Source organism: Doryrhamphus excisus, linkage group LG14 (genome assembly GCF_037039965.1).
Source record: "Doryrhamphus excisus strain RoL-2023G ecotype Guam linkage group LG14, RoL_Dexc_Guam_v1.1, whole genome shotgun sequence".
Lineage (NCBI taxonomy): Eukaryota > Metazoa > Chordata > Actinopteri > Syngnathiformes > Syngnathidae > Doryrhamphus > Doryrhamphus excisus.
In genome coordinates, this window is record NC_136370.1 from 14,783,039 (window position 1) to 14,808,592 (window position 25,554).

A 25,554-nucleotide genomic window follows, 5' to 3' on the forward strand; every position below is an offset into this window, starting at 1 on the left:
ACCGATACCATGGCTTAATTAACTATCATGATATTGGGTAATAATATAATGCTAATAATGCTATTATTAATCATGCTATTGGCCACGGGTGCCATATAAAGGGGAAAAGTCAGGGCAATTCCAAGGTCCCTTAACTGCCAGAGGACCCAAAAAACTAAATTATTACTAATAAAATCCGTAATTAATTAATTTAATCATTAACATGATTTTTTTTCCATGGGGCGCAGAATTCCTGGCTTTACCTGTGCTACAGGCTATATGATGTGGAAAAAATGAACCATAAAACCATCTTAATTTAGACCAAAGCATGTTTGACTTGCTTTTTGATGAGAACATTTATAACGGGTGAAACTTGACAAAAATATACCAATCTCATGATTTATTAGTGTCATATAAATCAGACTATTATTATGACTTTTTTGCTATGCGGATTGTACAGTCTAGCATTAATAATACAGGAGTGAAGCATTAATAGAACTAAAACACCTCTTTAGTTCCATAGATAGTTCCCACTTCTTTTTTGCCTACAATTTATTCAAAGTCTATATAGTTGTTAATTCAGACTTCTCTGGGTACGATAGAACCACCATAGCAATGTGTTTTTATGTGTAAAATGGTTACACTAAGCATTTATGAGTTATTTTATAGCCATATAAATACAATAATATGGTAGCAGGGTTACATATAAAGATTTAGTCAGGAAGTATGAGAATGCTACAATGCAAATCTGCAGATGAGGCATCACTCAATATAAAAAAAATCTTACCTCTGTTGTGATTGTGTGTAAAAGCTGTGTCTCTAATGAGGCATCCATGTGGACATTTACCTCACAAATGATAATGGACCTTTGTGTGTTTTTAGGCTTATAACTGCCTTCTCCCAGAATAGATGACTAATTAAGGGGTCTCCATGGGCCTGCTACACCTGCAGGTTAGGGTTTGCAACAAATATTTCTCAGGGAGCCGGTTCTGCGTCCAGGCCAAAAATGTTAATATTATACTTTAGTGCAGTCTGGTTTGTGTTCACAATTATTTTTATTTGTCAGCTGCTTACTTTTATTTGACCCTTTTACAGAGGTGATAACAGAACACTAGTTTTATTATTGTAACTATTTGTTATCAATCGTGATTAATCACATTTTGTCTATAGTTATCTAGCAATTAATCACATTTAATCGCATACAAATATATATGTTTTTTTTAATCTATAATAAGTAGGGGAAATCTGTGATAAACTAAAATGATAATTACATAAAATTTTATGTAAAAGGATATCAATTCCGGAACTATGGGACATTATTTAAAACAATACAGTCAGCAAGCATATTTTGTATTGCAATTTTTTTTATTATTATTATTATTAACATGCCATTACCACTTTAACTTTGACAGTCCTAATTTAAATTATAAAAAAGTCCAATATTTTGGAACATTTGGTCTCAAAAATGTAATAGCACACCTTAACAGGATGCATATTTTCTTCTTTGATTGCAACAATGTTGCACAATGGGAATGCTGTTGATTGTAACAATAACAATCGCTCAGTTCTATTCACATATTCCAATGGCAATATGGAACATAACAATATAATATATATAATGCACACCTGCTGTGAGATACTGAACATAATTTCTGTTTTACATGACAAAGGAGACAAAGGAATGGAAAGTAAAAGTAAATGTGTTGGATGTTGTGCTTTGCATGAACACACCACTTAAAGATAAAATGTTTGGCCACTACCTACTACAGTGAATGAGGAACGCTAGTGATTGTTTTGGCATGACTTTTTGACATGTTCACCTTGATTCACACACACACACACGCACACGCACACGCACACGCACACGCACACACACACTCACTCCTTCCGTCTTCATTTCCAAGGATATTTTTTGTCTTTCTCCCCCTCCATCAGCCCTCCCTTCATTTCACATCAAACACTAATGTTTCCTTCAATTTTTTTCCCTCCACGTCTGCCAACTTTGACATCACAGGAAATTATGCTTGAAATTGGCCTTTTTTTTTGTTTTCAGCATCATTCTAGTTCCCAAGCCGATGCTTCTCTCATGTTGCCTGCCATTTCTACTTCCACTATAGGGTTTTTGTAGCACTATACACACACAATCATGTCAGAGCTCCACACTGTGATGAAATGGTCGCATTTTGCGACTAAAATATGAGACATTACGAGTTAATTTTTCACCTACTCGCGCATGTATGACCAGACAAAGTGTTCCTTATTATGTGATAATTACGGTGATAATGAAAAATAGTGTAGTCAATTGACGGCAGCTTGTCACAGCCTAAGCCTATGCCAGCGTTTGACTCACATGGAAATACGACTATTCTACCATATTTGTTTAAACATTTTGCCTGGCTCTACTGTCTCTCTGACTGTAGCTAAGAAGATAACTATAGCTAGCAATAGCTACAGTTAACGCTATAGTTAACGCTAAAATGCTAAAGCCTCTTACCATTGAGAGACATCTTGAAGTAACCTCTTTTTTTGAGAAATGGAGTGGGCATGCCCACACACATACATTATTTATCCTTCATTGAGTGTTTTTGCGGGAACCACAGAATCCAAACAAATATAGCTGAATAGGTGCAGATTCTGGAAGACCTATAAAGCTCTGTGTGCTGGTTATCGTGTGTACTCCAAAAAATGAGCATATAGTAATAGGTCCCCTTTAAAACAAAGAAGGAATATGGTCCGTTCATTTTTGTCCTACAGGGAAAGTACGATGTTCAGCATGCGCTCCTAAAATTGTAAGTTAGGGGCCACTGTGCTCCTAGTAAAAAAAATAAAAATAAATTCTGCATATGCATGCAGTCATACTCCTAGCACGGTACACACAGCAGGCTCAGCTCTGCAGGCTTATTAGCTAGAGGCTAAGGGGCAGCATTTTTCCTGAGCCATCATCAGTAAGATCAATGTCTATGCTTGCCTCTCATTACAGGATTAAACCAAAAAACCCAGGAGAGGTGTATCGAAATGCTAGCCAGAGTCTGTCAGAGCACACGTGTGAGTGCATGCACAATCACGTGGATGTGCACCGGTATACTTCCTGTGCAAACACGTATGGCATTTTCACACCTCCAGACATAGAACTGAAGGGCCTGAAAAGGTAAGGCTGATTTCAATCTGGTGTCAACCTAAGCCTGTGGGCGACACACACCCAAGCATGTTCACATGTAAACCAAATACCCGAATACTCAGCAGCACTGCTTTCATAAAAGAATCAAGTGAAAAGACTGGCATACATTCATTCTACAGTATATTCACGTATGTAATAAAGACAAGTAAATTCATGAAATAATGTATAATTGTTCCTCCCGTGAAATTCCAATGATGTCCTGTGAGTCTCACTGGGGGGGTGTAGAGAGTGGGGTGAAAATGTTGGCCCTCATGCCAACTTGAGTACAATAGCAGTGTTTGTTAGTGATGCAGCTTAAGTAGAATACAATTTGAAAAAAATAGAAAATTGATCGCATGCTGGTGTGAATCGAGGTTGTTATTTTAGCTGTAATTAATAATCAAAGACATTATGATGGCAACAACTGGACCGGATTACAACAGGAACGGATTATTTATATTGTGATTATTTCCTATGGGAAAAACTTGTTTCAAAATACAACCAAATCAGAAAATGACCAGCATCCCAGAATGTATTTATGTATTTTTTAAGGTTTTCAACATGAACATGACTATTCCATAACAATGCCATAATCTTTGCAATTACACACTCCCAAAAAGGTGTATTACAAGACATAAGATTGAAGTTTCACTCTATAAAAGCAGACAAGTGCCTCCACTCCACTGCATGTTGAGTTTTTTTTTTTTTTAACTAAAATAGTAAGGCTTAATTTTTGCTGGTCTTAATCATAATGAAAAGCAGCGGACCTTTTGTTCATCCGCTAATGCGCACACACACACACACACTCACACACACTCACTCATCAGGCAATTCACAGAGGTGGACGCATCTCTGTGACATGTTGCCTGGCAACATCCCAGCATGTTTGGCTGTGACAAGCAGGGGTCTTAGCCCTGAGGCGCAATGCATCATGGGGGATTGTGTGTGCCATGTCTTACATCACCCACAATCCTCATTGATGGAGTCGCAGTCATGACAGCGAGGTTGATCCTTAGCAACGTTGCTATGACACCATTTGAAATTCTACTTGCTGCATCTTTCCATTTGTAATTAAGTCACGTTCGCAATCTATATTAAGCATACTGCTTTTTTTTTTTTTGTAGACCTTTCCACTTCTCTCAGACGCGACCTCTGACCGTGTTTCTGTAGGTGAGGCTCATTACTCTCGTCTGAGCGTGTGGAATTAAACCTCCTCCGAACTCATTACTGTGAGCTAGATTCTCGCTGCTGCAGATAGGCGATGCGGTGGTGGTGCTGCTGCTTTTAAAGCCAGGACCAGATAATTAGAAACTTTAGAAGCACAGTTCCCATGGCTATAGCCCGAGTGAACAACTAATTCTATTTGAACTAATTACGTTCCATAGTGCTATGCTGTGATTGCTATGCTGATGCACAGCCTCCCCTATGTAATACGCCTAAGGGTCTCAACACTAAATAGTACCAAGGATGTATTATTTCCTGTGTGAGTGAATGCAGGGTCTGACATAAAGTTTCAAATCATATACATCTCTCTCAGCATCCGCTGTATCAATCACAAAAAACTTGTCTGCAGCCTCCAGAAAGTTTGCTTCAGGTTAGTATAATACATCCCGATATGTGAAGGGATTATGATCCGAGACCACCTGTGAATAGCGAATAAACGTGAGTAATTGAGCCTAATAAAGTCTGGGTTATGCTACTGCATTTACGTTGAACCGTATGCTACACAGGTTCTCTCCACCTGCTCCAAATCAAGCTTCTCTTCTAATTTCAGACACACATTTGCAATAACAGTGAGTCTAACTTAAGCGTCCATCATGTCCGTCCCTTTATGTTGCACATCCGTCTCTCCCGAGACAGCAGCCGCAGGGACAGTAACACTCGTGAATGCTGAATAGCACATTTTCAGCTTCCGGCTCAGTTTTTACACTGGATAAACCCAAAACAGCGCTCCCACAAATAGAACTCATTCTGGCTGCATGAAGAACTCTACAGAAACAATGTGATGACATCATAATAATACTAAATATCGATGAATTTATACGTGGAATGGCTACCTGATATGCCACCGTTGAGACAGCAATCACAGCACTCGGCTGGGGACAAACTACATTACAACTTTACAAAGTTGTTGTGCATCCCGATGACACTTCCACTGTACATTTATCTCAGTATAAGATAATGATGTGTAGGGTAATGGTCAATTAAGAGTTGTAACCCTGTGATTGTTTTGTAAGCTATTAATTAAATTGGTCCACTTACTGCAACTCTGTCTGGCACTTCCATTGAGCTTATATAAATCAGTTTTACTACAGAAACATGTCCAAGTACGTGTTCATTAACAAAATGCAACATCAAAGATCCCAGTGTATAATGAACTATATACAGTATAATCAACAGTGGAGTACAAGCCATGGCGCGGAAAAGAAAGAACAAACATTCATTACAATACATTTTTAGTTCAAGTACACTTTGTACAATAAATGGTTTGTCATTATTTAGCTTGCCATTTTCAACGGCTAGAAATTATAGTCAAAGGGATTGTATGTAGTGGGCTCCTACATCATTGTAGAATGGACGCAACATTCAAACATACTGAAAGCATTATATCTCCGCTTGGAAGTTTTCTGTCAGATAATAATAGCTGTTTGGCAAAGTTTAGCTACTAATGTTTGCTATCATTAAATGTATGGAATGACTACAAATTGTCAGACCGCTTTTGTGTGTGTGCATTAGCGCTCTGTCAGAAAACAGAATGGATCATGTCTCTCAAGTAGATCAAATCTAAGCACTAGAATCAGAAACCATCCATCTTTTTTCTTTGCCACTTGTCCCGGACTTGAGTCAAATAAAAGTTTAGGATGCTTTTTTTGCAGTTTAGTTTGTAATTGTGAAAAATACTGAACTTTTTTTGTACAATCTGTTCTGGTACGCATTTATTAAACACAGAAAAATGAATAAACTTTGCTTTGGTTCTGATTTTCTACAAGAAAAGCTCTGATAAAACATTCCACTGTTCTCAAATATCTTACTTTTTATTTTTTTTTACACAAAATAAGATGAAAAATCAATAAACAAATCAAGAAAATCAATCAGTAATAAATAAATAAATATAATAATAATAATAATAAAACGGAAAATAATAAAAACTTAAGAAACCACATATAGTTGGTGGTTAGACAAATTATTTTTTTAGATTAAAATGAACAAAGCATTATTAGTGCCCTGTAGACATGACAAAACACGACTATAGTCACATTTATACTCTTTTTATTTACAACATATTGCGCAACTGCAGGGTCTTGAGACACATGCTAACACGCAAACTAGAGAGCTAGCGACCTAAACGGTAGCCTTCAAGTTATTTCCTTTGAACTTAAATAACCAAAACCTTACCACTTCCACACAGATAGGGAGGATAACTATTAACAGTTATTTAACCTTTAACATGAACATTAATCAAACGTAATAATTTTTTCTGGGTACATGATACCATACAGCATCCATATCAAACTTGCGCGGCCCGCACTAACATAAAATTTTTCATATCAAGGCGGGGGCCTCAAACTAGTGTTTGAGACCCCTGCTATAGGCGATACAGATCAGTGGCCGATCGATCAGAGCACCCCGAGTTTTTATATATTTTTGTGGCTGAAATTAGCTTTCAGACAATGTAGTTTATTGCAGACCAGGTTGCACTAACTCTACCTTGGAAAATATCTATAAGTACATGTATGCAATGTTTTAAAATGAATATATGTCTGTTAGCATCTGTCCCCCTCTTGGTTCATCTGTCACTGTCTCAGTGTAGTCTTTCTAAATTTAGAAGCTCACTCGTGTGAGGTTTCCAAGTCCAATGGAACAGACAAAGCTGTGACAGTAAATAGCAGGCAGTGACAGCATAGGACACTGTGCCCCCCTCTCTCTCTCTCGCTCTCTCTCTCTCACACACACACACACACACACACACACCACCCAGTACAATAAAAAAGCTTGACTTGTCATCCTTTAAATGTGCTACTAACCTACTATAGTCCACAATCTAATGCTAATGACATACACACGTTCCTTTAAGTGTCCATCCATGCACATCCTTCTTGTCCATACAAGATTTATTTATGACTCAATAAAGCAAAACAGAAGCACCGTTGTCTCCAAGATACATCTGTTGTGTTGCAGACGGTGTGAAGGTGGTTATATGGGATGTCGTTATGTTCTGCAGGTACTGAACTACAGAAATACGTGTGAAACTCAACCAGTATGAAGCATGTTATTCAACATCGGGCACTCAATTGAACAAATACTGTATAAAGGACAAATGCACAGACTCTGCTCACCCCATCAACTCCCCTCCTCCTCCAGTGGGAGTCTGAAGGGAAGTGAGTGATGAGTAGGAGTGACATCAGTACATGTCTGCCTGTAAAAAAAACCCTGCTCGGTAATTTAGGCCTAGTCTTAAATTGAACCTGCAAAGCCTTCAGGGAAAAATATATCGTCTTTTTCTGATGACAAGTGTGTATGTAACGTTTCAGGGATTTTTTTTTTCCAGGAGCAATAAAAACTTGGTTTCATAAAAACGACCACAAATGGACAGTTATTAGACAGCTTTAGCACCTGTAGAGTAAATCTGTCTTTTCACAGCCATCATTGTACGACGTTGGACATTTCAACTCAAAATGTTTCAGCTGGCTTGTACAAAGTGTCCGAATGAGGACGGATGTGTGAATGTCACAATAGCGCGAGAGACGTTTACGTATGGGATGCTCCTGTAGCAATGGCAGGGAGCAAAACTACATTCATTCATTCATTTTCTACCGCTTTTCCTCACAAGGGTCGCGGGGGGTGCTGGAGCCTATCCCAGCTGTCTTCGGGCAAGAGGCGGGGTACACCCTGGACTGGTCGCCAGCCAATCACAGGGCACATATAGACAAACAACCATTCACACTCACATTCATACCTATGGACAATTTGGAGTCGCCAATTAACCTAGCATGTTTTTGGAATGTGGGAGGAAACCGGAGTACCCGGAGAAAACCCACGCATGCACAAGGAGAACATGTAAACTTCACACAGAAATGGCCGAGGGTGCAATTGAACCCTGGTCTCTTAGCTGTGAGGGCAAAACTACATATTTTTACAAATCAAAACATTGCACTGATATTCAAAGGTTCCATATTATACTAAATTGACTTATTATTTAGCCATAATGTTGCAATAATGTACTATGTAGGGGAACACTGGAATTTCAACACATGAAACCGGCAAAATGATAAAACGGTTTTGTCCATAAACACACACACACATGTGTATATATATATATATATATATATATATATATACACACACAATACATCTTTGGTTTGTGGCCATACCTGCTGCTGAGGATACTGCATGCCGCCCATGCCTATTTGACTCCTTCCCTGCATGCTCATTGGATAACGCTGCGAAGGAGGCGGTGTGTATGGCTGGCTAGGAGGGTAAGGCCCGCCCCCTGGATGTTGTGGGTATGGATTGTTGGCCATGCCATACAGCTGTGAACGCTTCATGGCAATGAAATCCATGGAGGACACCTATGGAAGAGAAATTGTATTTGATTATTATCATCACGCATGACACATAGTGATTATGTTGTATTGTATGACATAAATACAACAATCATCTCCAATGCAGCGGCCTTTGACACAAGTCCATTAAGTGCACACCCTCTCTAAACCACAGCAACAATTGATTTATGTTATAATTACATGCTGATTGGAGGCCTTAAATGGATGTCTGCAGGTCATGAATGAACTACAAAAGGAATTACTTAGCAAAGATATTTATTACATTGCTACAGGGGGCCATCTTAGCTGGAGGAAAGCCAAAATAAAATGATTCAATTATAACACGTCTTTATTATAATGCCTGAAAAGGTTTTAAAGGTTGTAAAATGGCTTTAAAACAAGAAGAAACAATAGCAATAAAAACTTTATAGCCCTTTTCACCACAACTGCAGACCAACAAGGCCAATAATCACTTGACAACATTGTCACCTCACTTGTTGTCGCTTACAGCAAAGCAGCACAAAATATTCATTCTTGAATTGGAGCTTGAATTCAAAAATAAGGAACTGGATTCAATTGACAATGGGATTCAAATCCCTGCAGTCAAAGTAGCACTCATGTCCAAAAAAGAAAAAAAATAGGTGTCAATTTATTTCACAATGAGTATCTCAATGTATTTTAACAGGGATTTTGAGAGACACTGAAAATTCAGGATCAGTCGAGGCTAATCCGTCACCTGTAGATACGTGTTTGTGTGTCGGCCAGGCAGATAATGTCGACTTCCACCGTGCTACCTTTCTCCTCTCCGGCTTTCGCCCTTTTGTCTCTGTCGTGTAGGATCATGTGTGATTTATGACATTTTGTTCCTACTGTTCCCTCCACACACTTTCACTTCTCTCTCATTCTCTCTCTCAGCTCCACTGAGCATAGTGCATACACACTCCACCACCACGCCGCTGCCAACTCCCTCCTCCCCAGCTCAATATCACCTCGTCGAGTGTGGAGGAGAAATTGCCGCTGCCTCATATTGCCAGGTTCATATCAAGAAGACATGTCAGGGGATGGAGGCACTTTATTCAGCAGGTTACGGGCAGCGGTCTGGCTTTTAAAGTGGTTTTGTCTACCGAGGCATGTGTTTGGAGTAGTTTGGGCTATTTCACAGTGTGAAAAGAAAAGTGAGTGTGAAAGCGTGTTTGTGTAGCGAGAGAGAAAAAGAGAGAGACAGTGAGGGAAAGCCGGAGAGGAACTAAGGAGAGAACTCAGGGGGTCTGAAAAGTTGTTAAGCAGCATTGAGGTGTTTGCGGCCTCATGCGAGAAAGGCTTATCTTGGAAAGGTCAACATCGGCAGAATTTCTAACAGAGTAAAAAGTGGACAGATTCTTCTTGCTAGACCAGGGGTCTCAAACATGCGGCTCGCGGGCCAAATGTGGCCCGCAGGACACTAGTTTGAGGCCCCCGCCTTGATATGAAAGTTTAATGTTAGTGCGGCCCACACAAGTTTGATATGGATGCTGTATGGTATCATGTACCCAGAAAAAATTATTACGTTTGATTAATGTTCATGTTAAAGGTTAAATAACTGTTAATAGTTATCCTCCTTATCCGTGTGGAAGTGGTAAGTTTTTGGCTATTTAAGTTTAAAGGAAATAACTTGAAGGCTACCGTTTAGGTCGCTAGCTCTCTAGTTTGCGAGTTAGCATGTGCCTCAAGACCCTGCAGTTGCGCAATATGATGTAAATAAAAAGAGTATAAATGTGACTATAGTCGTGTTTTGTCATGTCTACAGGGCTCTAATAATGCTTTGTTCATTTTAATCTGAAAAAAATAATTTGTCTACCCACCAACTATATGTGGTTTCTTAAGTTTTTATTATTTGTCGTTTTATTATTATTATTATTATATTTATTTATTACTGATTGATTGATTTTCTTTATTCTTGATTTGTTTATTTATCTTTCATCTTATTTTGTGCAGAAAAATAAAAATTCTGATATTTGAGAACAGTGGAATGTTTTATCAGAGCTTTTATTGTAGAAAGCACTGAAAAAGTTTGTATATTTTTCTGTTTTTAATTAATGTGTTTTTTTTTTTTGGGAAAACCTGATGCGTCCCAGCCTTGCCCAGACCCTAGCTCCAGTGGCTCCCAGGTAAATTGAGTTTGAGACCCCTGTGCTAGACTACTTTATGCAGTATTTCTCATACATAGCCTGACACAGAGACATTTGGACAGCCGTAAAAGTACACACACGCAATATTAGCGTTTTGACTTTTGTCAAATGCTCATTAATGTACAAGTTTGATCCTTTCAGCTTGCTTCTCTGCCTCAGCAGTGAAATCTGATCTATTTTTTTGTTGGTGAACTTTATGACGATGACAGGTGTGGTGGTGTTATTTCTGCCAAACATCGGAATGCGATGTTGACAATCATATCCACCCCCTTAGACTGCAGAACTGTTGGCCATCTGTTGATCCATCGAAGCAACAACATGTCATGTCCTATGTTATCAGCTGCCCTGGCATAAGGCCTGCATGTAATGTGAAGCCCCGTCACAATCACATTTGCACATTTATTTTGCACATCCTGTTCACCATTTTGCTTCTTTAAAAGTATTGACTTTGTCAGTTTGTTTACAAATTGATGCAGTATAATTCTACACTTCCTTAATGTGTTTTGTCATGTTCATTGTTCTGTTTTTCTCCCGAGTTGTTCAACCTGCATCCCATGTCTTTTAACATCATTATGGCTTCTGAGAGATTAATTTCTGTCTCTCTTCCGCATCCAAACACATAAATTATTTTGCTCTTCTTCAGCATCATTCTCCCCTTTAAGTACTGTAGGTGCCTGTAAATCACCCACCTTTAATTGCATCAGAAAATAAAAAAATAAAAAATCCAAGGGATACTCATGGAGCAGCACAGGCAGTGGGCAGTCGTGTATTTACACCTAAACCATCGACCACCCCCCTTCTCATTATAGGCAACTAGTGTAGCTGTACAGACAATACAACTTTTAATACCAATATTGTCTGACACCAATATCGATCCAATAGTGCAGTGAATCATAAATAGTTGTATAGTAGAATAGTACAAAAGGCTTGATCAAGTGATATTACTGAAATAGTCAACTGTAGGTATGAGAAAAACATAACCATTCACATTCACATCCCGTCCACCGTGCAGCCACCGATGCGTCTTTTTTGCTGATATCAATATCATACTGGGATTATTCACTTTGTGCTAGTGGCATTGTGTAAACGGATAGCACTATTTACTCTGGGCAGTGTGCAAATTCAGACTATATGAACAAATGTATGGCTACTGCAACTTTATTAAATTAGTACATTTTTCATTCATGTTTGCTCATCCTGAAAAGGGCATGTACCCAAAATACACAAGCCCATAAGCCATAGTGGCACTCACCAACCCCAACGCACCATCCAGTTTACCAGCTACATCTCAAGAGCTCCCCCACTTGTAAGAACTACTGAGCCAACTCAAGTAAATCCCCTCACACAGCTGCCAAGTGTATATAGTGTACACACACACATACACACACAGCTTGCAAAAATGTAACACCGCAACACTTAAAAATGCAATGGAATCAGAAAATAACTTCTGAGTTTTGGGAATGGAGAAGTGGATGCTCGATTAAACGCAAATACACACACACACACACACACACACACACACACACACACACCGGTGAGGATTTGTCAAATAAAGTGGCTGCAGTAAAATTACATAGTGCCAGCAGACACATCCGTCCATCTACCACATGTGACATTATCAACACAGGCAGTTAACTCTCCTCCTCCCCAAACAGAGCCTCATATCTGCCCTCATGACAAGTTTCACTAAATGAGATTTCAGCCCACTGAAGGCTTCCTTGAGATATGGCCAGCGATTCCCTCAAAGCACAAGAAACAACATTTCTTGACAAATTGAAACATTCCTTTTTCCTCTCCTTGGAGAAATGAGTGTACTTAGGGGGGGAAATCTGAATATGACATGAACAAAATCATGTTTGCGCCAGGGGGGACAGCAGATAAAAAAAAAAATAAAAAAAACAATTGTGTTTTCCCCATTTGGTTCATCCGGGCGTGATGCAATCAATGGAAGGTGAGAGGTGGGAAAAATACGAATATAACTGTTAAATTTAAAATTCAATTGATGAAGCTCTCTCTCACTCTTATGCATGGCATTTTAACTTTCAGCAGCCTTTTTTTTTAATTTCCTTTGCAAAACAAAGCCGTTACACAGAACACAGTGAAACCAGCTAAATGGCTTTTCTGAGTTCATTCAACAAACTTTTTATGACAGAAAACAGATTCCGGTACAGCTCGCTTTTATATGGCGAGCTGTATTAGCAAAGACAGAATGCTCCACACAAAAGGCTCAGAAATGTGGATTAGGAGACACACGCTGGGATGAAATGAGACATAAAAACAACATTGGACTACGGCTCTGATTGAAATGTAATTTATTATTATAAAGACAGAGGCACATGCACAAACAGGCATGCTCCTGTGGATATTTCAGAACCTCACAAAGCCTCACATCGCACACCCAATGTCTGCATCCGCTCATTAATGCATTCATCTAATGTAACACAACAATGGCAACCTCACTTTTAACCTCATTCTATGTAAGATCATTTAGATATGTATTCCTGGCTTTCAGTAGACTAGAGATGCTGCATATTGGCTTTCTATCCAATATACCAATAATGTCCAGCTGCCGATTTCAATATTGGCAGCAACTCTTCTCAAACTAATGTTGTGTGATGAACACACTGTGCTTCTTTTACTGGGATGCTACTGGATGCATTTGAAAAATAAACACTGTTTGTAGAAAGTAAGAGGCGGGGTACACCCTGGACTGTTCACCAGCCAATCACAGGGCACATATAGACAAACAACCATTCACACTCACATTCATACCTATGGACAATTTGGAGTTGCCAATTAATTAGCCTGTTTTTGGAATGTGGGAGGAAACCGGAGTACCCGAAGAAAACCCACGCATGCACGGGGAGAACATGCAAACTCCACACAGAGATGGCCGAGTGTGGAATCGAACTCAGGTCTCCTAGCTGTGTGACCTGTGCGCTAACAACTCGACTACTGTGCAGCCCTGATAGAAGTTTTGAACCCTGCAAAACATTCCTTATAAAATTTCTCACTGGAGGGGCGTGTTGAAAAGCTTTAGATTGGTACGGGAATCGGGAACGAGCACTTGGCTTGGTGTGGTGAGTTTGAGGCTCGTGATGTGATCATCCGTCAGACAGCGGCTGTAAAGCCCGGGGTTCCAACCCTCTGTATTTGCAAACGTGAGTAAAAGTACCATCTGTGTAAGGATTGGACTTTTAGTGCAGGAGGAACTTTTGTTGTGTGACGGTCGAGTGCCAGTATTTTGTCTCCTCTCCCCGGCACAGAAGAGGGAGCTGGCTGTATCTGCAGTTCAAAAGGTAGCGGATGCGGCTTGAGGGGCCCGGCAGAGATGGGCAAACCTGATTTTAATTAAGGTTTTCAGTTAATAATGTGAGACTAGAAAATAAATGCATAGTGAAATTGCAAATAGTTGTGGATAACAGCATTTTGTTCATTTCTGGTAAAACAAGCATATTGGCTTTGATTGGCTTTAAATAAGCTATGGCATGTATGTGATCAATACTGGCATCGTATTGTTTCGTATAATTTCACTCGTAGATTATCGGGATCAGTATCTGCAGTATAAAACCTTGATCGGAACACATGCATATACATTGTGTCTCAACAAAGTATTCATTTTAAAAAAAAATCACCCGTAGCTATATGCTAACCTGCAAAACAGTGGTATGTACTGGCACAGAAAAAAATATTATGTTTATTTTATTTACAGTTCAGGTTGGATTTGATTTTGCTGCGCTGCAAGGATTTGCTGTTCGTCGAGAACACAAGGTCAGTGCAGCTTAGAGGGAACGTTGGTCTTCATGTAACCTTCATAATGTTCTTTATGGTCTACAAGCTGCTTTATTGAGCCACAGCTACCTCAGAAATGGTTTAATCCTCAAATGAGCTATTATGTTTCTTTTTAGTATCAGTTAAACGCTGCGTGGAACACGCATGTTTTTCCTCATGGAGAAGTTCCTTAAATAACATTCCAGGATGAGCATTACAATGAGTATAGCTCTATCACATTTTGAATGCCATCTTAACAAAAGCATCAAAGCAGAGGCTCCGAACGCCTCTCATTTGTTTTCTTCCGGCGACTACTGCCCACTTTTATTCCTATGTAATGAAACCTTTTAGCTGTGTGAATTTGTGATTAGAAACAAATAAGCATAATTATTGTCTATGGATCTTCTTTATACTCAGTGCACTGTGTGTCTCTTTCTGGAGAATCAACATGCTGCAGTCAGAGCCCGTCGGTCTGCTGGGACAATCATTCTTGTCTTTTATGTTATTTATTTATACCATGCAGCAAAGCACTCACCAATTCCTATTACACAGCGGGGCCCAACAATGCCTCCGCCTGCAGAACAAAGCTACGCATTTGAGGCTTGAAACCCTTTGCGTTTGGGCCTACTGTTTTAGAAAACTGAGAAAAATAGAAACAAGGGAAGGAGGAAAAAAGATGGGGGAGGGAGAAAGAGAGACTGCAGCAGTGGGCGACTACAGATCGAGTTCCATATTAATGTGTGCAAATTCCCCCGCTCCTGCTGACTAAGATTAGAAAAATTAATTTCATGGATGCAGAGACAATACTGATGTCATCAAGTGGAGAGGAGAGCAGCAGTGTGTTAACTCTTCCCTGCCCGGCCTCTGCTAAGAAGAGTCTACTCTGGGTTACCACAAAAAAAAATATATGGCGTGCGTCAATCTTGCAGTGAAATAGCTTTGCCATTCCAAGACGGACAGCTTCAGTCAATTATGCTTTGCATCACAATCTCATCACCTTGTTAGGAAAAAGTCATGTAAGAAATGACAGCGAGAAGAGGAGCTCCAGTCCACAGGCAGCTGGCTGGAGCTAAACCGTCCCTGCTAAGCTCATGCCTGCATGGCATAGACATCTGCAGATGTCTTTGCAGCCGAGGATAAAATAATCCGAAGAAAGAGGAGGAGATAGCAGGTGGAGACTTCCAGATAAACAGCGCATGTTTGGCAATGGGATGGTGAAAATGAAAGACAGGCGGAGAGAGAGAGAGAGAAGTCAGATAACAGGCTGCCGTAATGCAGACAACCAGTGTGCTTTTGTGTTTGGCGCAATGCACATAATTGCTCTCTGTGCTGTGTCGCTCTGGTTGATGGTGAGAGGTGTGCCCTCTGCGTTTGACACCAATATTTACACCACAGACGCACACGTGTGCACAATACACCCAAACCCTCCCGACCTCCTCCCACGAGGCTGAGGAAAAGTTGCAGATCGCACGGTTCGTCACGGCCATCACAAAAACGTCATTAGCGGAAGGGAGGAGGAGAGCGGAGGAGAAACAGGGAGGGTGGAGAAGCTGCTTCATCTGTCTCAAGTGAGATTGGGGTCGAAGGGTCACCATAGCCCTTTTCCTTTGCTGAATGAGAGCTGGAGAAGTGGCAGGGACAAAAATAGGAAGGAGGAAAAGGAAGAAAAAAAAAAACTCAATGACAAAACAAGATCTGTCTGACATGCTTGTGACACCCCATTAGAAAATGAAAACAAATAAAAAACAAACGGTGCAGAGGAAACGTGTGGGAGAGCAAAGACCTCAAATTTGCCAGTCAAATCTATTTCAAAGACGCAGGTTTATAAGGCTGAATGGATTGTGCTTTTCAAAGCTTGTCAAATGCTCCATATTGTTTTTCCTATTAGGATGTGTTTTGAAATCATCTTTACCACAGATCTGCAGTATCTTCTATCAGAAGCCTGAAGACTGCCTGGCGGTACTTTCACTAATAACAAGACTGCACGGTTCCTTTTACTGATGCGAACCACCGAGTGACCTGATACATTTCCCATCATCCATGTTTTCCGCCTGCTACAACACTGGGACCCATTTCGTTTAGTGGCCGTGGTGGAACGACTGGAATGTGCTCCTCGGCCCCCAGAACCCCATGGAGGCTGGCTCTTATGAAACCAAATGAAACAGAGGGGGGAAGAAGAGGAAAAAACGATGGGTCCCAGACACCAATGTGTTTGTAAGGTTGTTGGTTTTTTTTTATATAAATATAATGTGACTTTTCTACAACGGTGCCTCCAGGTCCAATTTAAATGACAGATGCTGGGGGTGAGGTGGTTGGTTACAGCACGCCCGACTGCCATGTCCTTTGTGACCATAACATAACAAAGATAACTGGAATGGTACTCTGTAGTACGCATTCTGGCAACGCAGAACCATACGTGTTCATCAACATGTTCATGTGACTCGAAAAAAATTTACACTCTTGTCCTGTAGGTGGCAGTAATGTACATTTACCACCAAATATGTCACCAAATATGACACAAAGCACTTTTTTTTTTAAATCTCTGTAAGTTGGAGATGTTTTTCTTTATGCTCATTTTTTGACTCTTTGTATTGAGTTGTGGTCTCCTATAGAGCAGCTACACACAATAACCAGCACAGAAAACATTCTAGATCTTCCAGAATCTGCACCTATTCCAGCTGTATTTCCTTTGAATTGTGCTTCCTGCCAAAACGGTCTGTTAATCCACCCTATGGCCAAGTGCTTCCTAACTATGAACCGTATAAGGAAGTCTGCTCCTCTGTGATGTCACAAAGGAACGGTTTTACCACACCTTTTCACACAGAGCGTTTTGCGCCATCCCAACCTCATTATCTGGGACTGTGGCATTGTTTAACACGAGAATGCAACATTGTAACAACATTTATAGGTCAGAAAAGTGAAAAAAGCATTATAGGTGCTCTTTAATTTTTTCGAGCTGCTGTGCCTTCCCTGAAGTCTTCAGGCACCTCCAAGCGAGGGAAGGCCCACCTCACACTTGGAAATTGCTCTAGATTGTGCTAGAAGTTACTTGCCTCCTGAAAGGATTAGGAATATTTAAAATGCAAATTACATTCTTACGGTCTTTTGCCATAAATCATCCATTAATTAAAAGTGATTGTTTGCAGCTGGCTATATATTGCATGCTTTTTCAACCAAAGTATATACTAAGACCACTACCAACAGCCGGCATATGTTACCAATAGTGGTTTAAAAGAACAGACTGAACAAATAAATGTCTACACAGTCTAACTGGGGTTTTTCCACGCCCCAGTTTTTGTATGATTTGTTTTTAGTTTAAAAGTTTTGCTAAAATTTTGCCTTGGTTTTCGTACATTACCCCGTTAGCGCTTCCATCTCATGTTCCCCAGGACAACAGATGGTAAACATGGTTGATACCGTCTTTGAAGACCTTTATACCGTCTTTTTCGCCGTTTAGTCCCGCTATGCAGCCTCTCAAATCCATATTTCCGCGAGGGATATCCCATCATTTGACATAACAAAGGGATGCTAACAGCTGCTAACAGCTGCTCCAGGGTGTCAACAACGGTGCAAGCGGCAAGCTACAAACGTAATAAGATGAACATCCACGCTTTGATATCATGCTTAACAGAAATATTGACATTAAAAGAAAAATATATTATTATATATGTAAAATATATGTATATATACAGTGAAGAAAATAAGTATTTGAACACCCTGCTATTTTGCTATTTCTCCCACTTAGAAATCATGGAGGGGTCTGAAATTTTCATCGTAGGTGCATGTCCACTGTGAGAGAGATAAACTAAAAAGAAAAATCCAGAAATCACAATGCATGATTTTTTAACAATTTATTTGTGTGATACAGCTGCTAATAAGTATTTGAACACCTGAGAAAATGAATGTTAATATTTGGTACAGTAGCCTTTGTTTGCTATTACAGAGGTCAAACGTTTCCTGTAGTTTTTCACCAGGTTTGCACACACTGCAGGAGGGATCTTGGCCCACTCCTCCACACAGATCTTCTCTAGATCAGTCAGGTTTCTGGGCTGTCGCTGAGAAACACGGAGTTTGAGCTCCCTCCAAAGATTTTCGATTGGGTTCAGGTCTGGAGACTGGCTGGGCCATGCTAGAACCTTGATATGCTTCTTACGGAGCCACTCCTTGGTTTTCCTGGCTGTGTGCTTCGGGTCGTTGTCGTGTTGGAAGACCCAGCCACGACCCATCTTCAATGCTCTGACAGAGGGAAGGAGGTTGTTCCCCAAAATCTCACAATACACGGCCCCAGTCATCCTCTCTTTAATGCAGTGCACTCGTCCTGTCCCATGTGCAGAAAAACACCCCCAAAGCATGATGCTACCACCCCCATGCTTCACAGTAGGGATGGTGTTCTTCGGATTGTACTCTTCATTCTTCTTCCTCCAAACACGCTTATTGGAATTATGACCAAAAAGTTCTATTTTGGTCTCATCTGACCATAAAACTTTCTCCCATGACTCCTCTGTATCATCCAAATGGTCATATGCAAACTTAAGACGGGCCTTGACATGTGCTGGTTTAAGCAGGGGAACCTTTCGTGCCATGCATGATTTCACATCATGACGTCTTAGTGTATTACCTACAGTAACCTTGGAAACGGTGGTCCCAGCTCTTTTCAGGTCATTGACCAAGTCCTGTCGTGTAGTTCTGGGCTGATTCCTCACCTTTCTTAGAATCATTGAGACCCCACGAGGTGATATCTTGCATGGGGCTCCACTCCGATTGAGATTGACCGTCATGTTTAGCTTCTTCCATTTTCTAATGATAGCTCCAACAGTGGACCTTTTTTCACCAAGCTGCTTGGTAATTGCTCCGTAGCCCTTTCCAGCCTTGTGGAGGTGTACAATTTTGTCTCTGGTGTCTTTGGACAGCTCTTTGGTCTTCGCCATGTTACAAGTTAAAGTCTTACTGATTGTATGGGGTGGACAGGTGTCTTTATGCAGCTAACGACCTCAAACAGGTGCATCTGATTCAGGATGATACATGGAGTGCAGGTGGACTTCTAATGGGCAGACTAACAGGTCTTTCAGGGTCAGAATTCTAGATGATACACAGGTGTTCAAATACTTATTTGCAGCTGTATCACACAAATAAATTGTTAAAAAATCATGCATTGTGATTTCTGGATTTTTCTTTTTAGTTTATCTCTCTCACAGTGGACATGCACCTACGATGAAAATTTCAGACCCCTCCATGATTTCTAAGTGGGAGAAATAGCAAAATAGCAGGGTGTTCAAATACTTATTTTCTTCACTGTATATTTTTTTTTTAATAACAACTAACCACCCAACATAACATGGTGCCACTATATGTAGAATCATTGTTGTAATTTAAAACACAATTCAAGAATTCCAGCAATGTTTTTGGTCAACAATATTCCCAATCAAAAGCACATTATGTTAGGTGTTGCCAAAGTCTTGTAAGAACAAATCCCAAACAAGGAAATATGGGTAAATTCCAAAACCTATTTGTGAGTAAGGCCCATCTGGCCCAAAGACAGTACGCATGCTGTTTGAGTAAATGGGCTGCCCTTTTGCTTCCCCGAGTGTCCTGCAGTCAAGGCTGAATTACTGCTATTAAACATGCAGGTTAGGTTTCCCTCTTATTCCAGGGAATCACCGTCTTTGCTAATGGGGGAGGGGGTGGGGGGGTCCTACATGTTGAATCATTTTGAGCCAATTCCTGTATTGCCAAGTGTGTTTATGAATTAGCTATGGTTATTCATGATATTGTGCTCAGAGTAGGATGAAAATACATAAGTGAATACTAAGTGAGCAGACCAACACAAATGATGCTAAAGGGTCCTGAGGGGGCTCTCTCTGCCATCCATTAGTCTTGCCTGTAAGGCAAAGCTTAACGAGCTCCTGAGGCCGGCCATCGGGGGGAGAGGGAGCATGGTGAATTATGAATGTGTTATCTAAGGCCACAACACAATAGGTCGCCCCCATCTATGCTATTAAGCCTTTGATTTTCTTTAGCACACCTAAAATACAGGTAAAGGATTTCAATGAAAATGCCTTTCATCAAATAATCAATAAATCCCAAATGCACTGCTCCGATAAACAACACATTTGTCAAACTAGGTCACACACATGGTGTAGTTAAAGAGGCTCCCCACTAAAAACAGGGATTTACATTCAGGCAGTTTGTTTTGGAGCACTGCCCAGTCCTCAAGGGTGGAACCATCCATATTTCTCCTGCGGGTGATCTATCACTTTAGCAAAAACACACAAACACAAACACACACGCACACAAAGAAATAGATATCCTGACCTTCGTACCTCAGGCGGATATTAGATACTCATTAAAAGTCACCTGAAACAATTTCAACCAAATTGATTTCATTATCGAACCTGGCATGACACGCGAGGCCCTCACGTCTGATAACCCGGCGAGAAATGTACAAAGTTTATGAGGAAATCAAACTTTCTGTATATACTTTTGATACATACAGTGGTGTGAAAATGTGTTTCTTCCTTTCCTGATTTGGAAAGGAACACTTAAATGTTTGACATCACCAAACAAATGTAAATATTAGTCAATGACAACACAACTAGACACAAAAGAGGTACGGACTTTGACTAAGCCACTTTAAAAAAATCATCTTTTGTTTTTCATCAGCCATTCAGAGGTGGACTTGCTGGTGTGTTTCATCCTAACCTGAGGTAATGAACAGTTACCGAATATTCTCTTTCAGGGTTTTTTGGTAGACAGCAAAATTCATGGTTCCATTTATCACAGCAATTCTTCTCGGTCCTGAACAGCAAAAAAAAAAACCTAGAACATCACACTACCACCACCATATTTGACTGTTGCTATGATGTTCTTTTTCTGAAATGCAGCATTGCTTTTACGTCAGATGTAATGGGACACACATTCCAAAAAGGTCAACTTTTGTCTCAATAAACCACAAAGTATTTTCCCAAAGGCCTTGGGGTTCATTAAGATGTTTTCTGGTAAAATTGAGACGAGCCTTAGTGTTCTTTTTGTTCAGCAGTCTTGGAACTCTACCATGCAAGCCATTCCTCCCTTAACAATAAAAAGTTTCATTTTAAAAATGCATTTTGGGTTTTGTTGTATTATAAGATGAAAAATAAATAAACAAATCAAGAATGAAGAAAATCAAACAATCAGTAATAAATAAATATAATAATAATAATAAAACGGCAAATAATAAAAACTTAAGAAACCACATATAGTTGGTGGGTAGACAAATTATTTTTTTCAGATTAAAATGAACAAAGCATTATTAGAGCCCTGTAGACATGACAAAACACGACTATAGTCACATTTATACTCTTTTTATTTACAACATATTGCGCAACTGCAGGGTCTTGAGACACATGCTAACTCGCAAACTAGAGAGCTAGCGACATAAACGGTAGCCTTCAAGTTATTTCCTTTAAACTTAAATTGCCAAAAACTTACTACTTCCACACGGATAAGGAGGATAACTATTAACAGTTATTTAACCTTTAACATGAACATTAATCAAACGTAATAATTTTTTCTGGGTACATGATACCATACAGCATCCATATCAAACTTGCACGGGCATTAAACATTAAACTTTCATATCAAGGCGGGGGCCTCAAATTAGTATCCTGCGGGCCACATTTGGCCCGCGGGCCGCATGTTTGAGACCCCTGGTTTACACTGTTAAGGGTGTAACAAAATAACACATTCAGACCCCTAAACCCTACTCATCTGATCTGTGAGCTCTGACGTATGCAGTGGTGAGGTACCAAAAGTGTGGCGCTAGACGCGCTGCAGTCTGTCAAATAGTCGGAAGAAAATGGACATTTTCTCGGGACATTGTGAATTGGGACAGAGAAGATTCCAAGCCATTATATCAGCATGCAACCCAGATTGTTTGGTGCTCCACTTCTTTTTGAAGTAAATGGAGGCAATATCACCGAACCTAAAAACATACATTCTGATGCACACACCAGCACCACCCAACCTTGTTTCCTCACCCACACCTACACATAGAGGTCACTGGAGCAGCTGCAGCAGACATGGCCTTCATTTTCTCCTGTAATGAATGGGAGCGTCCACTCTCCCACCCCGCTATGAAGATCTCCCCACCCTGAAAAGAGCTCCTCGGCCTCGATAGCAACTTCCTGGAAATAAACTTCAAGCCACCGCAGCCCCTCCAGGTCACCCTCTGGGAGGCCGCAGGCCCTGTGAGGCTGAGCCAGACCTTCCATCTCCTCGACCCTGACTGGGAATCAATCAAAGAGAGGCGGGGGGAGCGGAGTCGATCAGTAAGAGGCTGCAGGCCTGTGGGGACCCTGATGCATGGTCTGAGCACACCCGCATAGATTTGAATCACACTTAACGTCACCATTCACCCCCCTCTTTATTACCAAGCCCCTGCAGGGCAGCTATGTTTATAGAGAACTGGTAATGTTAGCGCATATGAAAAACATGTGTCCTGGAAAACTGAATCAGATCGAACAATTCAAGCCGGACTTGATTTGCTCATAGTTACCTTTCATGTCATGTACTCCTCTTTTATAGTTTACAATATCCATTTGTGTATATTGCAACAAATTAACCAGAATTACATGGAAGAATTGCAAAAATGTGCAGTTACCCGAGGCAAAATTGAAAAACCACACATTAACCACACATTGGTTTTAAAGATGCAACTCGGGGTTTCAACTCTTTTCAAGGACATTTTCAAGTTGTAGCATCATACGAGTCAATACGAGCGATACTTACAGTTGCTGGTTCTGCCTCTAGGCAATAAAAGTCGCTAAATCTGGCAACAAAGTCAATTGGAAGCACTGCTCTGAGCTCAAATGCAAGTGTGATTGGCTGGTAGCACCCCATGGGGCGCTGCGCCGGTGAGAAGCAGAGAAATGCTGTGCCTTAATGTTGCCCACAAGATAAGGTGACAACAGACATGAATGAGCAAAACTTCACAAGGTGGGGCAGGGGGACGCATAGTTTATACTTTATTCTCACATTCCATGTGTTTTCCATGACTGAAACATTTTCCAGGTTTTCCACTACATGTGCAAAACCTGAGCAACTACAATACACTTTTGAAATAAGTGGAACTGAACAATCATTGACCTTTTACTGTATGTCCTGTTTTTTTTTATTAAAGGTAGACATATTTATGTGATATACAATACATATTTCCCAAGAGTGGCAACATGTCTGCTCCATATTACACACTACAAGTGAAGGAGAAGTGCTTTGAAAAGCATTATAGGCATTATAGGCAAAATCAAGGCAAGGGTTTTGAGTATGTTGTACTCACTTTAGCAGTTTTTTGCTCTGTTGTGATGATTGCTGCCCCAGTGACACACTTCAATTACACATTTAACAGATATGTAGTTTCACCTTTTTTTTTTTTCAATGGTATGAATAATCTCTATGAATATTCTAAACTGCAGTTTGATCATTGTTGGCCTTCAGGCGCCATCGGTGATGTGCAGTGAGGTTCAAAGCTGGTAGTTCACTGACTCCATCCATCCATCCATTTTCCTCCACTTATCTGTGTCCGGGTCATGGGGGCAGCAATCTCAGTAAGGAAGCTCAGAGTTCCCGGTCTCCAACCACATTTTCCAGTTCCACCAGGAGGACACCAAGGCGTTCCCAGCTCAGCTGTGAGGTCTTCCCCGGAGCCTACTTCCAGCTGGGCATGTCCGGAAGGCCTTACCAGAGAGGGAGTGAGGTTGGGAGACGTCACTCCCAACCTCGACGGTGCAAGCTAGCTTTTTCCGACTTCAGTATCATGGCCTCATACAATGGCCTCAGATTCGGAGAAGCTTCACATTCAGGTCACAGCTTGATGAAGTCATCAGGACCACATCGTCTGCAAATAGCAGAGATCCTAGGACCTCCAAACTGGTCTTCCTTAACACCTTGGCCGTGCCAAGAAATTCTGTCCATGAAGATTATGAACAGAATCGGCGACAAAGACCGCAATGGTTCACCAGGAACAGGCTTTTGCTCCAACCGGACATGCAGGTTAGACCGGACAACAAGGTCGAATGTCTTTTCAAAGCTGTAGTTGGGAATGTAGAGGATTAATAGGATAATAGGAAAAATATGAAAATAATGCATTTTTTCCTGTTGTACTTTAAGTGCATATGCCATATCCTTCTCCAGGAAAAGCTCTGTTACTTTGTTGTTATTCAGTCAGCAGGGCATAAAAATATCTTTATCGTATTGTTGATTTGTTGTCAAATCTAGCTCTCGCTGGTGCTGCTGACAAAAAAAAATGCTAGATTCTATGGAAAGACAACAGCGACAAGCACCTTCCAGCTCACATTGTGAAGTGGAGTATGTAGGCGTGTATTCTGTATGTGTAGTTCTGTACATTTGGTCTGATTAGCAAGAATGTCACATGTCGACAATGGACGGCAAACTAATTGGAAGTGAATGTCTGCTAGTTGGAGGGAAGTAGTGCACTATTTTCCATTATTTGCATGGCTACAGTGACGTCATACATGGAGGATTGAAGTGAAACAGATATTTGCTGAATAGATGTGTATAGAAGTGCTGAATAGAAGTGTATTATGACCTTAGGGGAATCAAACTATAAGTTAAATCAACCGACTTACACCTCACCAAGTCTACCAATCAGCGTGAGTACAAAACGCCTATGAATGAGGCCCTGCATCATTTAAAGTATTGTGTGTGCGTCTGTGATCAGTGTGCACCATCTGTTTCCAGATGTTGTGTAGAGCACAGCCAGACGCTTGGCAGGCCATCTGACAGGCCTGTGTTCCTTATTGATAGAGGGATCACAGAGGCAGAAGAGTCAGCCATGCTCAGCTCGACCACAATATTGTCCTGTCTGCTGTTATTCATCTCAGTCAGCCAGGGGAGAATGTGAGCTTGGGAGCCAAGTTTAGAGCTGTCAGAAGCCGGCCAA

General features: G+C 40.6%; 1 protein-coding gene across 5 annotated transcripts in view; it reads right to left on the minus strand.

The window, feature by feature from the left end:
* Positions 1-25,554, minus strand: part of arid1b (AT-rich interactive domain 1B) — a 216,746-nt gene that overhangs the window by 138,040 nt on the left and 53,152 nt on the right. For all 5 annotated transcript variants that reach the window (XM_078796185.1, XM_058089853.2, XM_058089846.2 and 2 more), the window contains one exon: positions 8,509-8,706. In XM_078796185.1, the coding sequence (XP_078652311.1) occupies positions 8,509-8,706 (198 nt within the window). The remainder of the gene's footprint in view (positions 1-8,508; positions 8,707-25,554) is intronic.